Consider the following 15,164-nt stretch of genomic DNA (forward strand, 5'->3'; position numbering starts at 1 on the left):
CTAGACCCCAAATGTGGATTGCTTCCAGCGCCGTATAATCCCTGGGGTATAGGGAGATTCTCCACGGATTACCCCGTCGAGCGTTACTTGGCCCATTTCTTCTTGTCTTCATTTTCTATGCGATTTCACTTTTTCCATTTACCTTTAACATCTTCGATGCTAATGTGCATCCGTTTTGTCTTACATTCGACATAGATAATATTATTGAATAGAGTGGTGCTCCACTTTTCAACGTGTGGATCCTGGCCTCGTCATCCCTTCCGTCATACCGAGCTTCACCCCTGGACTCCATGATCAAAACAGGAAGACATTTCCGAGTTAGTCCGCATTCCGGGTTAGGCTATTGAAAACTAAGCCCTTCTTGTCTCAAATCAAGTATGAAACCCCCTCCCCATCTACTCTCAGCTTCTTCGATATGTTTCTAATTCATCCAGCGTATCCACTCAGCTACCCAGCCCTTCAACGCAGCACTCTGCTGCGCCTCGCAGTGATCAAAGAAGGCCACAAAAAAGGCGCAACGTTCAAACTCCCCCACGCCCCTGTCCCAGAATCCCATGCCGTGCGGTATATACCCACTGAGAACAGAACCCGCCAGATACCTACCTTTCCCTCTAGTGAGAGCAAGGGCACAACTTATTGCGCGAATATCCTATTTTCTGTCCCTACCATACGTACCAAGGGGCCAAGATCTTTATGTTTTCTTTCTGTGACGGTGCTTCCGACCATTCGTAAAGCTCAGACTATCGGTATAGATATTTATTAGTATTCCAATTCTCTGCCGAGTCCCGACTTCAATTCCGGTTCCCCACAACAGTGCACCATTGCGGGGAGCCCGCGTGGTGTGATGTATAATCAACTTGATTATAGATATGGAACCCACTATCTAGTTGCTATTATTGCTACAGTTGAAAGAGAGTACTCTCGTCTAATAGGACACATGTCATAAGCATACTTGAAAGAAAGTCCTCAGCACCCAACCGTCGTGTATTGCAAAGGCTCAAGCCAAAGGTGTTAGAAGTAACTCAGGTGAATGGCCATGAACAAGATTTTTTATGTTAATTCTCATCCCTGCGTGCATCATGTTTTAATCCGGGATTGGGTCTTCTTGCTGGGCACGCTCCCCGGTTTTCTTTCTTTTGTTCGCATACCTCGGCGTCATTATTGATTAGATCAAGTGCCGAGGAGTGAGCGCTATTGAGAGGGACATTCTTCTAAGATGCAACAGCATTGGGTTCAGCGTCGACGTGGTGCAGAGAACGAATTGTGAATTGCTTACGCCCACTTTCTCACGACACTCTACTGATCCTTCCGTTCGGCTAGTGAGCAAGTGCGCTATGCTTGATTGATTCTCCAAACCCAGGTAAATAATGCTACCAGAACTATAATCTCTCAAATATTTCCCTGCCCATAAGATTTCTCGCCGCATCGACCACCAAAGCCACCTGCGTACTCGTCAACACCAGCTCCCCCTGTTCATTGTGGATGACCACCTCCAAGTCCGCCCGACTTCCACGGAGCATCCGCGTCACGACATGCGAATGCAACCACTCGACCCCCTCTGCCGGAATCCGGGTCTTCAAATCCACATTCAAGGTGACGGAGGGATACCAGAATGGCCCAGCCTTAGCCTCTGCGGAAATTGCACCGACCTGCTTTAGCCTCTGTATCTCCATCGCACCCATCCGGTTCAATGCAGGAGGGAACATATCCGCCAAGTACAGCACGGCTTCATTCGACCACCGAGCGGGTTGCCCTCCCGGCGTGAAGCGCGCCCATTGCTCGACCACCCCCTTCACCTGGTCCTCCAGTGTCTTGGCTGACGCGAGGGTAGACACCGGGAAGAAGAGCTCCGCATGTCCCGCTGCAAACAGTCCAGGCGGAGGGGACTGGTTGCGCACCCATGCACCGTCGACTCCTTTCTCCGCTAAGACACGGAAGTCGACCACGGGCGGAGAGAGAGTAGCCTGCCCAGGGCCTGTCACGGCCGGACCCACTTCGTACGCTGGTGGACTCACGGTGATGTACCCGACCACTTTCACCTCGAGCTCACGCTCATGGTCCTTCTTGTTCTGCACTGCAGGCGTGGTTCCTGCCGAAGGGCCGGGGTTGTTGCGGGATTGCGATAGGGATACGTGGATCGTGCTGATCCTCGTCCCGATCTTGACTTCCTGGACGGTTAAGACAGCGGGACCGGCGAGTGTCCGTCGCAGGAACGACAGTTGCAGAGCAATCGGTTCGGCTCTGCTTTGTTTGCGAGCGAAGTGCACAGCCGCGGTTCGATAAAAAATGCTCATGGTGTAGCCACCGTGTGGTACTGCAGCAATTCCAGTCACTGTTGTTAGCCTCTGCCGGGATCTTGCATACCGCAGGTGAGGGGTTCGGTTTTTCTTACCCTTCCCAATACACCAGGCCGGGTCAAGCCATGCGGAGTAGGTGTTGGGACCGATCGGGGTCACGGCGATCGCTTTTTCAAAGAGTGAGGAGTGCGCGGGTTCTGCCATTGTCCTCGATCAAGGATACCAAGGGCCGAATTGCAGTATACGGCACAGTACAAAGATGGTGATGATCCGCAAGACGACTGGATTTCAGCGGAAATGTGCAGCAGTTTTGTTTTCACGGAGCCAGGAGAGGCAATTCACTAGATCAGAGCTGCCGGCCAGTAACGTCATCTCGTCAGCACAAGTGCAAGCATTTCAACCTCGGCAGCTCACTTGCAAGGGATTGACGCGTTATCAGCACCAATTAATGTGAGGGTTGGGGTTCTAGTCTCTATGTGATGTATATCTAGGGTACGGTACGGTACGATAATGCTATCGGTCCGAAGTCACGCTACGGAGACTCCTCCAAACAATTGGTGGAATCAAGGAAAACACAGTCGACATAGCGGAACAACATGCGACAAAACTCACCATCAGAGGCCAATTACAAGGTAGTATCTCAACAGAGGAATTCTAGGTCCATTGCAGACAGAATGACGATACGCTGCCTCCTTGCCACCATGTATCTTGTGCACGCATGTTCACTAATCATCCCGGCCTACCCTCGGTCCGCCCGTCCGCCAACCCTATCTTACAGCAGTGCAAAACGGAGACAATCCGTGTAGAGGCGGCACATAACGGACTATTCGAACGTGTGGTACTTACCTAAAACATTCCAAGGGATAACAGTTGCTCGGAGGATCATTATTTATAATTTACGCACAAGTATTAGATTTTTAGTAGCATGGTTCTTATTGCGATATCGATGACAAGACCTCAAGGCTCTAAGTTTCCCCCCCCCCCCTTTATGAAGTGCGGGCAGCGGCGCCCTTCCCCACAGTTGATTCGGAACCATTGTACTTTGGGATGTGGGGTCAATTGTAAGCTCAAAGATCTAACGAACCATGAAATCGTAAGCTGACCAAAATTATAAGGCCGATCTCACCCAAGTGGAGATGGGGCATCGGGTCAGACAATTCCTGCCATATATATCTCAAAGCGCTGTCTGGTTAGCGCTTGCCATTTCTTAACTCGATCAAATTACACTTACTCTCGGAGAAAAGGACGTGATCTCAGTCTACGAAAGACCACCTTATGATCTCAAAAATGATCACAGTCTACATTCCTTCGATTCCGCTACCTAGTCCTAAAATGGTGTAGCTGGACAGAGAATCCCTGTCTAGCAGGGAGCTAGTTCCTCTAGTGTGGCCCCGCACAACTTCACAACTTCTTCACCTCAACTTCCCACCCACTACATCCCTTCGACGCCTGCTGCGATTCGTGGCCTCACCATGAAACCACTCTCTGCCAAGCCGCGCGGGGCGGGATTTAAGAGATCGAGAACGGGCTGTCGCACTTGCCGGTATGTAAACCCGGGCTATACACCACACCTTGCAGGAAAAGGCGACTAGAAAGGACATCATCCACGGCAGAACCCGACGCATCAAGTGTGACGAAACCCCCGGCAGCTGCCGCAACTGCACCTCCACTGGCCGCCAGTGCGATGGGTACGATTCCTACCGACAACTATTCCTCTCGACCAATCGCGAGAAGCTCAATCACCGCCGGGACCCCCCGCCGGTTGTGGCTGGCCCGATCGCGGTGGCGGTGCCGTGGGCCAGCACCTCCGACGAGCGCCGCTGCTTCACCTTTGTCCAAGCTCGGACCCTCCCGGATGCGCTCAGCTTCTTCGACTCGGCGGTCTGGCAGCAGTTCCTGCTGCAGATGGTGCCTCGGGAGCCTGCTGTCTGGCACGCCGTGGTTGCCTTGGGTGCGGTGCACCAGCAGGTCGAGGCCGGGGGTGTGATCGGTTGTGCTCCGCAGTTCTGGTACTGGATGGCCGTCGCACAGTCGGCGCGGGCCTTCGCTTGTCTGCGGAGACGTAACCCGCGCGATCCGCAGGTCCGCGAGATGACCCTGCTCTGCTGTCTGCTGTTCGCGGTGGTGGCAACCATCTGGCAGGAATACAGCTCGGCGCTGCAGCATCTGCGGGCGGGCCTGCGGATCCTGCGCGAAAGCGAGCCCTCGTCGCAGAGTCCCACAGCCAGACGTTGGGTGACTGTGTTCCGACACCTGGACACCCAGATCGGGATGGATGGGCCGGGCCTGTGGTACTGGGGGGAGGAAGATGAGGTAGGGACGGAGATTCACCCGACACCTGATCCATGGTGGCAGCAATCACAACAGCAGCAGCAGGGCGACCAAGCGCTTAAACTCGACGACGACCCTCTCTACGGCGCCCGCCAAGCTTTAGAACCCCTTCACAACCGCCTCTTCAAATTCGTGCGGTGGTGCTGGCGCATGTCCCCGGCCGAGCTCCAGGCCGACCGCGCGGCACTGGCGGCGGAGCAAATGGCCATTGCCGCACAACTACGGCCGGCGATGCAGCTGCTCCAGACCCTCCGCCAACGCAACGACCTCAGCCCTAAGTCCCGACACGGGATCGAGCTCCTCGAGCTTTTGATCATCACCGCCTCGCTTGTCGTCCACACCGGCCCCCTCCACCACGACCCGGAACGATTGCAGCTCTTTACCCCGCAGTACCGCGCGCTGCTGCGCCGGATCCAGCGATTCATCGCCAACTTTCCCCTGCGGCCCACGGTGACGGTCGACCTGGGGGTGATCCCGCTGCTCTTCGTCGTGGGCGACGGCTGCCAGGATTTCCGGCTGCGGTGGGAGGCGCTGCAGGCGCTGCGCGATTGGCCGCATCAGGAGGGGCCGTTTCACTCGGTCGCGGTGGCGGCGTTGCTGGAGGACCGGATGGGTCGGGAGCTGAGGGCCTCCCTGCGACGCAGCACCCTGGAGAGACGGGCCTCCGAGCAGGGAGGTGGCTTGCTCAGCCCAGATGGTTGCGACGACAAGCAAGACGAGGAAGCCCGGCTGGAAGAGCAGCTGCGGGAGGAACTGGCGGCCATCACGGCGCCGACGCAGGACGCGGCGTCTCGCTCTCCGGACAACGTCCTCGAACAGGAGGCGTATGTGGCCTGGTTCTGGCGGCAGGTTCGTCGTTCCAACGACCACTGGGGGTTGGCGGGGAAGGTGAGAAACCTGGAGTAATTCGTTGCTGGGGAGTCATCGTATACTCCCTCTGTATCAGTGAGGGTCACTCTGCAAATACTACATTCACTTTCTTATTCTGATAAACTTTACTACATCAGGAAAGACAGATCGCCAAATTTCGCTTTCAACGGAATGCCAGTCAGCTTGTTTAGTGAAGGGCGCCAAGCACTTTTTAGTCCTATGTCTTTCCTGTTTGTGCATGTGTACAACTGTTTACATGTGGTGAACGCTTTCATCGGGAGTCTTTCCAATCGACTGTATTCGCTGTAGGGAGTGTTCATCGTGTCAGGAACCGGGTAAGTGTGGCTGGAACATGACGTACTCATACAATTACTTTGCAAACCCAAGCTTGGCTAAGCTTTGCTGGATGCGGCAAAAAGGGAAAAGGTTCCTGTTCAACTCGATAGCGGCAATACTCGGGGGTTTGCACTGTTTGCTTGCGACTAGCGACGGAGTGACTAAGTTACGGAATACGGGATAGTGACGGGTGCTTGTGAACACAGGTCATCTGAAGTCTTTTTTGGGTTCATGTGGAATGTTCCTGCGGCACGTGATGCCAAGTCCTTTACATAAGCAGGAAGGTTCCAAGCGATCTTATAAATTACTATTTTTTATTATTGAAATTTAATTTTCTTTTATATGCTTAAATACTCTTACTCTAAGTAAATTTTTAAGTTATTTTTTAAGTACTTGTTAAGTACTTAGTAAGTACTTAAAAAGACTTTATTTAAATAATATTTTATAAATATTTATTAAGTACTTTCTAAGTACTTATAATTTTAATAGTTAAAAAAATATTTTAGTTATTTTTTTAAGATATTTTCTAAGTATTTTCTAAGTACTTATTAACTACTTGATAAGTACTTAGAAAATACTTAGAAAATATCTTTTTAGCTTAAAGAAAATCACTTAAAAATAGTATATATAAGAGTATTGAAAAAGGTGGCGTGGAATGAAATTTTCTGTTTGTATAGGTAATAGGGTCGCTTGAAAATCACGTGACCAAGCTGCTTATTAAGCCGTTTTCGTTCCACATGAACCGAAAAAGCAGTACAGCTGACCTGCAACCACCGGGTGCTTTGATACCATTTTAGATTAGCGTGCACATGTGATCCGGGGGCGGGGCGGGTCGGGGCTCGTCACATTCCAGCTGACGCCAGACATCCTCGTATTCCTCCCAGAGTCACCCCACTCACCCTCTCCTCTACCTTTCTTATTCAGATGGCGTCATTATCTGGTGTTACTCCAAATAGTCACCCTAATATTGCAGGCCGAAGGGTTGATCGAGTTGACACATCGCCTGATTGATCCCCAAAGCACATTGGTTCTGGATAAAGTAGTTTAGATCATAGCAAGCGCAACACGCACATCTACACGAAGAAACGTCCTCGCCGGACCGGTCAGGCTTCGCCATGTCCACCAAGGAGAGAAAGCCGCACCACATCGAGATCTTAGAGGATGGCAACCATCGCCATCTCATCGAACCCGAGAAGCCCGCTGGTCTCTTCCAGAAGTTGTGTAACACATTCACCCATCACACCCCTCGCCAGACTCCGAGCGATCCCGCAATCTCACGATCCACAACTTCCGAGGGGGACGACAAGCCGGAACCATTCTCCCACCGGTATGGGAAATGCATCAAGATCCTGCACTACGGCTCGTCCACGTTTGTGGGCCTGTACGCCAAGAAACCACCGAGGCACTCGGGACAAGAGCATCTGTACGCCGTCAAAGTCCGCCACCGTTCCCCCGGAAGACTCTTAGACGAGTACCGCCGCGCAGCGATGGCCATCTCCTCGGTCGTCCAACATCCGAACGTCGTGCGCACCATCGAGCACTGCTACAACGACAAAGGGGATCTGCACTCCGTCATGGAATACTGCGGCGGCGGCAGTCTGCAGACCCTCCTTCTGCGAACGGGGAAGCTCTCCGCCGTGGAAGCGGACTGCTTCTTCAAGCAGCTGCTGCGCGGGGTCTCGTTCCTCCATGGCGAGGGGATCGTGCACCGACGACTGCGGGCGGAGAATGTACTGCTGACTGTGAATGGGGCGGTGAAGGTGGCGCATTTCGATAGTGCCGAGTGGTTGCCGAAGGACTCGCGACCGTTGCCAAAAGCGCAACCCCCGTTGGAGCAGGTGCCGTATACCGCGCCGGAGGTGCTGCGTGGTCGCGAGCACGATCCCCGGGCCACCGATGTCTGGGCCGTGGGCTTGGTCTATGCGTTTATGCGGCTGGGCATGCTCTTGTGGAAGGTGGCTAGCGACGAGGATCGGAATTTTCAGTGGTATTTGCGGACACGGGAGGATGTGGAAGGGTTTACTACTATTGAGGAGTTTGGAAGTGTAAGTTTTTGGGTCGGCCTTGAGAAACGGAGGGTTGGTTTGCTAAAGGATACCAGGATCGCTGCTGCAATGTGATCTATGCCATGCTCGATCCAAAGCCTGAACGCCGGATCACAGCATATGAGGCCCTTCATTCGGAATGGATTCATGAGGTTGTGGTCTGCGCTGCGGGGGAGGCGGGGGAGTGAATGCAGCGGCCAAGTCTCCGCAGAGCCATCACTGGACAGAGAATCAGGTAATCGAATACTGGTAATAATATGGTACTTTCATCTTTTCCATCATAAATATTCAACCGAGTACCAAGGCTAAGGAAAAAGACACAAAAGGAATCTGCATGTAATGGTCAGACATGCAAAGATGGTAGCTGAGGAGACACTCAGGATACATTCCACCTTGTGGGGTCTTCCCCTGTCCGGGTGATACATCATTCATCATCGCCATACAGAAGACAATCTAGCCCCGATGCACCCGAATCTGAGCCCCAGCTTCCGGCATGATTCCATACTGTCGTGTTCTTCAGCTGAATAAAGTACAAATAGAGCACGTCTGCGCAAGCATGTGCGAAATCACTGCTAAACCCATGAGAGATCGAGTTGCGCAGTCATGAACAATATGATCCGATCGATGCTTATCCTCCCTGGCTTGTCCGAAACACGATCCACAGGATGTCTGCGGAGCGAGATGCAAATCTAGTCGCTTTCCGTATCCGATCCATCAGTTGTTCAAAAGACGTGTGCGTAGACTGAGCTCTGCTGGTTTTGGGGCGCCGGAGGTGGTTGCCTTGGGTGACTGATTCGTGGGGCCTGTTCTCCGGGCAGCCGATGACGCAGGCATAGTATGCTCATCTCGTGTAACCCGTGCTCTATCCCGGTTGTGACCCTCGTAGTCCGCCATCCGGAAACTTTCTCGTTAGCCTGATGCCTTCGATCCTTCGGTCTTGGACGATGAAGTCGATTTTTGTAATGTCGATTCCATTCTACTGCGGCCGGCCAATCGCCCCCACATCCCTCGCGATCCCGATCAGCCCATCCAAGGCCTCCTTCTCCGCCGCATCGAAGTACACCACCTGGTCTGCCGACAGACAACAGACGTTGCTGTCGTGCAGCTGCCACGAGCCGCTGTCCTCCGCACTGGGGGGCTCGGGGATGAAAGCCTCGAAGTTCGTCGGCTGGCGCTCCTCGTCCGAGAACTTATCCGGCAGCAGCCACCCGTTGAACCACAGGGGTCTGCCGTCGGTCCCCAAATGCAGCAGCTGCGGGGCGCACACGGTATACTTCAAGTCGTGCTCCTTACCCTCTGTAGTGGTGGTGGGGGTGGTGGCGTTGTCACGGTTCGCCTGGGGCTTGCCCATGACCGCCGCCGCGCCCTCATGGAACGCGTACTCGGTATCCCCGACCAGCTCCCATCCCAACCAGAAGGTCTCCTTGTCCCCTGTATTCCACAAAGCATCTCTTGTCAGCAAACACCCGCCCTGAAAGAATACAAGCAAACCAACTCACCATAAACCATATCATACACCCCCACCAACCCCCTACTCTCATCGCCGTCGCGATCCGGCCCGTTCATCCGCGTGACCATCAACAACGCCACAAAATGGCGCCACTTGTCGACAACCACGACCCCGGACTCCTGCATGTGGATGCTCTGGCCCGTCCACATCCGACTCTGGCGGACGCGCGGGGACACCGGCGCGGGGAGGACCCGCCGCAGCCACGCCCGCTTCTCGTTCCCGGGCATGAACAGCCGGTCCTTGAAGAACAACGCGCCTGTGGATTTGTAGAGTGGGTCGTCGAAAAGCGCCGCCGGGTCCGCCAGGAAGAGCGCGTCCGCGTCGATGAAGATGGCCTCCCGGAAGCTGGACAGCAGGATCGCGAAGGGCTTCGCGGCCCAGCCGCGGAGCGTCCAGCCGGCGTCGTCGACCATGACACTCAGATCCCGGGTGACGACGGAGCCGGGCAGGGCTTCTAGCGCGTCGCGGATCTCCTCGTCGAGGTCCTCGTCGCCGAGATAGAGGATCTCGATCGGGAGGGTGCAGCCGTGGGCGCGGAGGGCGCGGATCGAGGTCGCGAGGTAGGGCGCTTGGTCGTTGCCGGCTGTGAAGACCAGGCCGCGGCCTCCGTCGTGGAATTGCGCGTGCAGAGTCATGTGGTCCGCGGTGTAGGGGGTGGTCCATGGGAAGAGGCGTTTCGCTAGTTGGGTTAGAAAGCCGCGCGTTGTTTCGTAGGCGTGGATCGCGCTGGTGGGGGTGAGGTCGAGGTCCGCGGAGATTTCTGGGTGGTCGCGCAGGACCCGCACGATGTCGTCGCGGATGAGCATCTGGTTTGTCTCGGTGGGGACCAGGTGGATGGCTTCCCAGGCGCGGAAGAGGGCGTCGAAGGCGCGCGTTCGGAACCCCAGGTCGCGTAGTCTCTCTTCCCCGGTCGCTGTTAACGGGCTGGTGAGAGTGTGGGCGTGGGGTTCGTCGGGGAGGACGGCAAAGAGTTTCGCAAGGTGGTGGGTGAGGTTGTGGGTGTCTGGAGCCGCTTGGGGGTGTGCGGTGGGTACCGGGGGTACCGGGGGTACGGTTGGCAAAGGGTCTGGCAGACCGACCGGCTGTTGTAATGGAGCTTTCTCGGGGATGGCATGGCTGGGTTCCAGTCTTTTCTGGATGGACTGCGCGTCCGGCTCCACGGGGTGGAATTGTCGTGTGCGCAGAGTGGCCTTGCAGCAATAGACAATCAGCACGACGAGGATTAGGGCTCGGGAGACAATTGCGCCTCGTCGCCGGTATTGGCGGAAATGCGACAAGGGGAACATTGCACCAAGGTGGGTGGTTAAGTGATAGGTTTGGTTGAGACACAGTCGGTCAGTGCGACAACTGATCTTATAAGTGGGAGCATGATCATCGGGATGAACGAAAGAGGGGCGAACTGACAGGACACAGACTCCTATTTAGACCAAGCCACGACCGAGTGGGGAAGGATTGTTTTTAGCCCCCTCCTTTTGATGCAGGGCTGCGGCGGCAGAAGAGCCGTGCTGAAAGAGTAACGGGGCCGTACGGACTCGGGAGTACACTTGCAGCCCCCCCCCCCCCCTGACATCCCCCTGATCGTACCTGATCATCAGTATGCGTCTGTAGCTGAAGCGGGAGCATAATGAGCAGTCATGATGAGGCGATGCGGCCCACTTGTTTTATAAGTTAGAGGAGTCCGACCGTATAGCCCATGGACCCACACGGGCTACACTGGGGGCGAGGAGTGCAAGTTGGCATGAACGACGAGCCCTGATCACGAGATCGAGATCGACGACGGGAAAACAGAGGCAAAGTTGCCGCTCGCAAGGGGTCTTCTACTGGTCCTATTCCCGGTAGGCTTCCTACACCTATATACAAAGAACTCATTTCCTTATTTACGCCCCCAGAAACGTCTGTCGCGCAGTAAGCACGGCGAAAGGGCTGTGCTGTTGAATCTTTGGCCCCGGAGGGCTAGCTTCTTGGCGAGTCATTGCGCTGCGAAAAATACCGGCCGCTTCAACTCGACCTGTCATCATACTCGAGTCGTTTAACCCCTCCCAGTCGTGGCACTCTGAGTACATACAGTTCTCTGCACGGCTACGGAGTGAGCTAATTCCCTATCGTAGCACTCAGTGTCCGATAGTGGACATTCTCTTGGCTCGATGGCAGCCGACCGAGGCATACTGGACAACTTGTTGCTTCGGCTATCGTTATGTGTTGTAAATTACCACCGCTCTGACAGCATCCGCCGAGTTCTTCGTGTACTGTACTGTACTGCTCTTCAGATCCCTCGGGCGCGTAGAGCTATTTACTGCTGATTAACGATATTCATGCTTATATTCTGATACAGGGCTCAAATGTCCCTGAAGTGAAATAGTAGATAAAGCAGCAGATAAGCCCGTGTTGTTCTCAAGGAAATCAGCAAAACGGAATCTAATATCTTGTCTCAACATAAGATAGCTAGTCGTATGAGAGACCAGAAGTCTTTGTCAGGACCCAGCTCCAGCGACCGATGGTCGGAAGTTTCATCACTAAGAAGGTTTCTCGACCCATGTATCCGGTTGATCTCCCATGCCTATCTCAGCCTCAAGCTGGACTATCCATACCCCGATTCTGGAATCGAAACAGCTTTCTGCGCCGAGCTGCCGATTGAGCCTTCGGCTCGTCCTGACTGTGCTGTGAGACTGCATCTCCATTCCCCTCGCACCCAGTCTCGGAATCGTCACGAACCTGCCGGTTATCTCTTCCAGGGGCGATGATGCCCTGCCCGATTTGTTGTTTCCAAGTCTCGGCAGACAATCTAGCAACTCGTCTTTCATGCCCAGTAACCCGGGACAGGAAGTTCAGAATGTCGTTGATGTAGAAAGCAATCGAAATGAAGAAGAGGGCGACCGGTACGGTAAAAGCCACTGAGTCGCAGTCCGCGTTAGTCGCTGAGATGTCTGTCCACAACCGAGGATATGGCCTCTGGTGTTCAGGAGATATGCGACTTACTTAGCCATTTTACCACATATGACAGATCGAGACTGTCTGAGCTCTCGGCTTTGGAGAACTGCATGATGGGCAACGCAAAGAAGGAGGCCATGAATGAGGCAGGTAACTGCATTCGTTCAGCTGGGTTTCTAACACACAAAAGACTTCGAACTTACAAAGAGGATGGTAACCACAGTAAAGACCATAATGGTGTTGCCCTGCATCCCGGTGGCTTTGGCCTCCCAGAGGGTCGCGTGGCGCTGCCGCAGGTCCATCAAGGCATTCAGCTAAGAACGAGTCCGTTAGTTGGCGGGATAATACTTCCAAGGTGTAGCCCTCATCCTTACCGAATTTACCGTCGCTTGTCCCTCGTTCTGCATGGACCGAACTTTGTCAAGGTAGCGTTCGACCGAATCCCGTACATCATCCCAGACTGACATTCGTGCGTGCGAAAAAGGAGCTCTGATGGCCGCAATGACTTTCAGTTGATCTTCCATAACTACCCTTATCATCCGGAGTTCGTCGAGAATATCCTTAATCTCTCGCAGAAGGTCGGACTCAGTGTCTATATCCATAAGATTCTGCTGACTGGATACCCGTAGCATCTTGACGAAGCGCTGGTAGCAGGCAACCTCTCCGTCAGCCTACGAGGACAAGTCAGTGGACAATCGGACATCTATGGGGAGGAAGACGACCTACTATCCGGCTGATTGAATTGCTGAACATATCCAGAAACCTAAATTCATCCTCCACGTTTTTCATCGGATCAACAAAAGCTCCGGCGCATTCTTTGACAATTCTCGGGATCAGCCATAGTGGTCCAATCCCGCCTTCTTTCTTCTTGAAATCTGGAGAGATTGAATGCAGGATGTTTTCCAGTATATCAGTCATGTCGAACCGGTCTGGGTCATCAGGGTTGCATTCGCGTCTTTGTGGAAAGCATGTAATTATAGTGTCTGGAGAGTGCGTTAGCACAGTCAAAGGGTACTGTCCACAATCATAACAGGGTCCACTTACTCCCTGAGCACCAGAGCCACAACTGATCTACCATCATGACGATGGGTTCCTTTCTCCCTTCCTTTATCCCATAACGTGCTACAACTTGATCTTTGTTGCGCGTCGATGTGTTGTCTAAAGTATAGTAGAACGATTGATCAAGCGTTCTGCGAATATGAAGAGGATGCTTGACATTCTGCCTACTCGTGTACGAGTCAAAAAGACGCATATCCCGATCTGACGCGCAGGCTTCCTCCCTGTAGGCCTGTAGGGCCTTTTGGAGCCGCTCCTGTGCAGGCACTTTATTTGCTTTTGAACGTTCCACGGTGGTCAGAAACTGCCGGAGCTCCTGACCGAGAGCTGCAATTTTAGGATCACTGGACGGGATCTCCGCAAATGTGTTGAGGATGTCATTATTTTCTGCAGATAGCTGCTTCACAAGGGAAGGAAGTCCGTCCGCCTCTGATTCCAGCAGAAATTTGCAGAGGCTGAAGGCCTCCAATCGCCTTTGCTTTCTCTGGGTCTCCCAGTGGAGGTAGGGCATCTGTGCGAGTAGAGAAGCTTAGTTTTCCACGACTATCTTCTCAATGCCGGTCTGGATTTATTTGACTGACGATTATCACAAAGTCATGTGTTTCATCTATTTCTTCGTAACCAGGCCTCATGAACGAGATATGAGACCTTTCAGAGCCACGTATCTGACGGCTTGTCCACAGCTCGTGGCGCAGCAGCTTGTCCCGCTTCTGCGGCCCTAATAATTGCAAGATAAGAATCTGTTCAATGTCAGAGCTGTCAATTCATAAGGTGGGGCCTATTCAACGTTGTCAAGTACCTCTGCCCATTTCATCTGCAGGGCTGTTAGGTAACGCGTGGCGATAGCTTTTTGAGAGAAGACTCACATTATTGGCGGGAAGATGGATCCAAGTAGATCTCGAACCAGTCTGGCCCACGCCATTCTCTTTCAAGAGTTCGGGGATAGTAATCCCATCAAAGAGTTCGGGGATGGGAACATCACTCCGAAGCAAATCTCGCCCGTCGATGTGATTTACGGTGCCTTCATAAACCCGATCAACTGGTTCCATCTCGGAATCCAGACAGGTTGCATTGTCGAGGACTGCGAAGGCTTCCACCTTGAGGATCCGCACGACGGTTTTAGTAGCTGGATGCAACGGATTCTCATCTTGCGCCAGTCTCAGCGCCAACTGTAGAGGTGTTAAGCTCTCACTTTGCACCCGCCAATCGGCCCCATACCCTAACAATTTCTTCACGATAACAGGAAGCCGTTTTTTGACTGCTCGATGAAGAGCGGGAATCCTACCCTGCGTGTTGTCATTCAGATGTGTCTCCCAAGCAGCATAGAGCTCACGTTGCATCGATGATGTATAGTCCAGATGAAAAATCTCCGGCTGCCTTAGCCTCAACTTGTTCTGAACCTTGTATACATCTGATATCTTGTCTAGCCTGTCACGGAAAGACAGTAAAAGGTTAACGATGTTCACATGTCCCTTTTGTACAGCGATGTCCAGCGCGCTCATGCCGTCTTCACTTTCGCGACAGGCAAAGTAGAGACAACGGGTGCCAGTCAGGTGCTTCTTCCGTGAGCTCTGCAACAAGACCTCTAACTGTGTCTCGACAGTACGATTGATCACTAGGCCCACAACCTCTTCACTTCCGTAGAAAGCAGCCCAATGGAGAATTGTCTGAGCGCTCTCGGTCTTGACCTCGAGACTTTTATACCTTTCCAGATATTCCGACATGTTGTATCGTGCAAGAACATGCTGCAACGTGACCGAGGGCCCGTATATCTCGATCCCTTGCAAGCAG

At 53.3% G+C, this 15,164-nt stretch overlaps 5 protein-coding genes across 5 annotated transcripts; 2 read left to right on the forward strand and 3 right to left on the reverse strand.

Moving 5' to 3' along the window:
- Positions 1-1,379: 1,379 nt before the first annotated feature.
- BO66DRAFT_417125 (thioesterase family protein) lies at positions 1,380-2,660 on the reverse strand (the record flags this gene model as incomplete). Its single annotated transcript, XM_025649650.1, has 2 exons — positions 2,407-2,660; positions 1,380-2,289 (listed from the first exon to the last, which is right to left on the reverse strand). The coding sequence occupies exons 1-2, from the start codon at positions 2,499-2,501 to the stop codon at positions 1,380-1,382; spliced, it is 1,005 nt and encodes a 334-aa protein (XP_025508862.1). The 5' UTR covers positions 2,502-2,660.
- A 924-nt stretch (positions 2,661-3,584) lies between these two features.
- BO66DRAFT_397601 (Zn(II)2Cys6 transcription factor) lies at positions 3,585-5,577 on the forward strand (the record flags this gene model as incomplete). The annotated part of the gene is made up of 3 exons (XM_025648612.1): positions 3,585-3,632; positions 3,876-5,516; positions 5,575-5,577. 3 exons carry the CDS (start codon positions 3,585-3,587, stop codon positions 5,575-5,577), a joined length of 1,692 nt encoding a protein of 563 aa, XP_025508863.1.
- Positions 5,578-7,072: 1,495 nt separating this feature from the next.
- On the forward strand, positions 7,073-8,061 carry BO66DRAFT_339924 (serine threonine-protein kinase hal4 sat4; the record flags this gene model as incomplete). The annotated part of the gene is made up of 2 exons (XM_025644393.1): positions 7,073-7,879; positions 7,936-8,061. Coding segments are annotated over exons 1-2 (684 nt in total), but the record flags the coding sequence as incomplete, so codon positions are not given.
- Positions 8,062-8,855: 794 nt separating this feature from the next.
- On the reverse strand, positions 8,856-10,675 carry BO66DRAFT_407746 (alpha-mannosyltransferase; the record flags this gene model as incomplete). The annotated part of the gene is made up of 3 exons (XM_025649073.1): positions 8,856-9,310; positions 9,379-10,392; positions 10,465-10,675. 3 exons carry the CDS (start codon positions 10,673-10,675, stop codon positions 8,856-8,858), a joined length of 1,680 nt encoding a protein of 559 aa, XP_025508865.1.
- Positions 10,676-11,779: 1,104 nt separating this feature from the next.
- BO66DRAFT_425377 (uncharacterized protein) lies at positions 11,780-15,097 on the reverse strand (the record flags this gene model as incomplete). Its single annotated transcript, XM_025650223.1, has 8 exons — positions 11,780-12,280; positions 12,366-12,471; positions 12,521-12,631; positions 12,692-12,988; positions 13,044-13,300; positions 13,362-13,884; positions 13,955-14,113; positions 14,240-15,097. 8 exons carry the CDS (start codon positions 15,095-15,097, stop codon positions 11,958-11,960), a joined length of 2,634 nt encoding a protein of 877 aa, XP_025508866.1. The 3' UTR covers positions 11,780-11,957.
- Positions 15,098-15,164: the final 67 nt, after the last annotated feature.

This window comes from Aspergillus aculeatinus, assembly GCF_003184765.1.
Source record: "Aspergillus aculeatinus CBS 121060 unplaced genomic scaffold BO66scaffold_2, whole genome shotgun sequence".
Lineage (NCBI taxonomy): Eukaryota > Fungi > Ascomycota > Eurotiomycetes > Eurotiales > Aspergillaceae > Aspergillus > Aspergillus aculeatinus.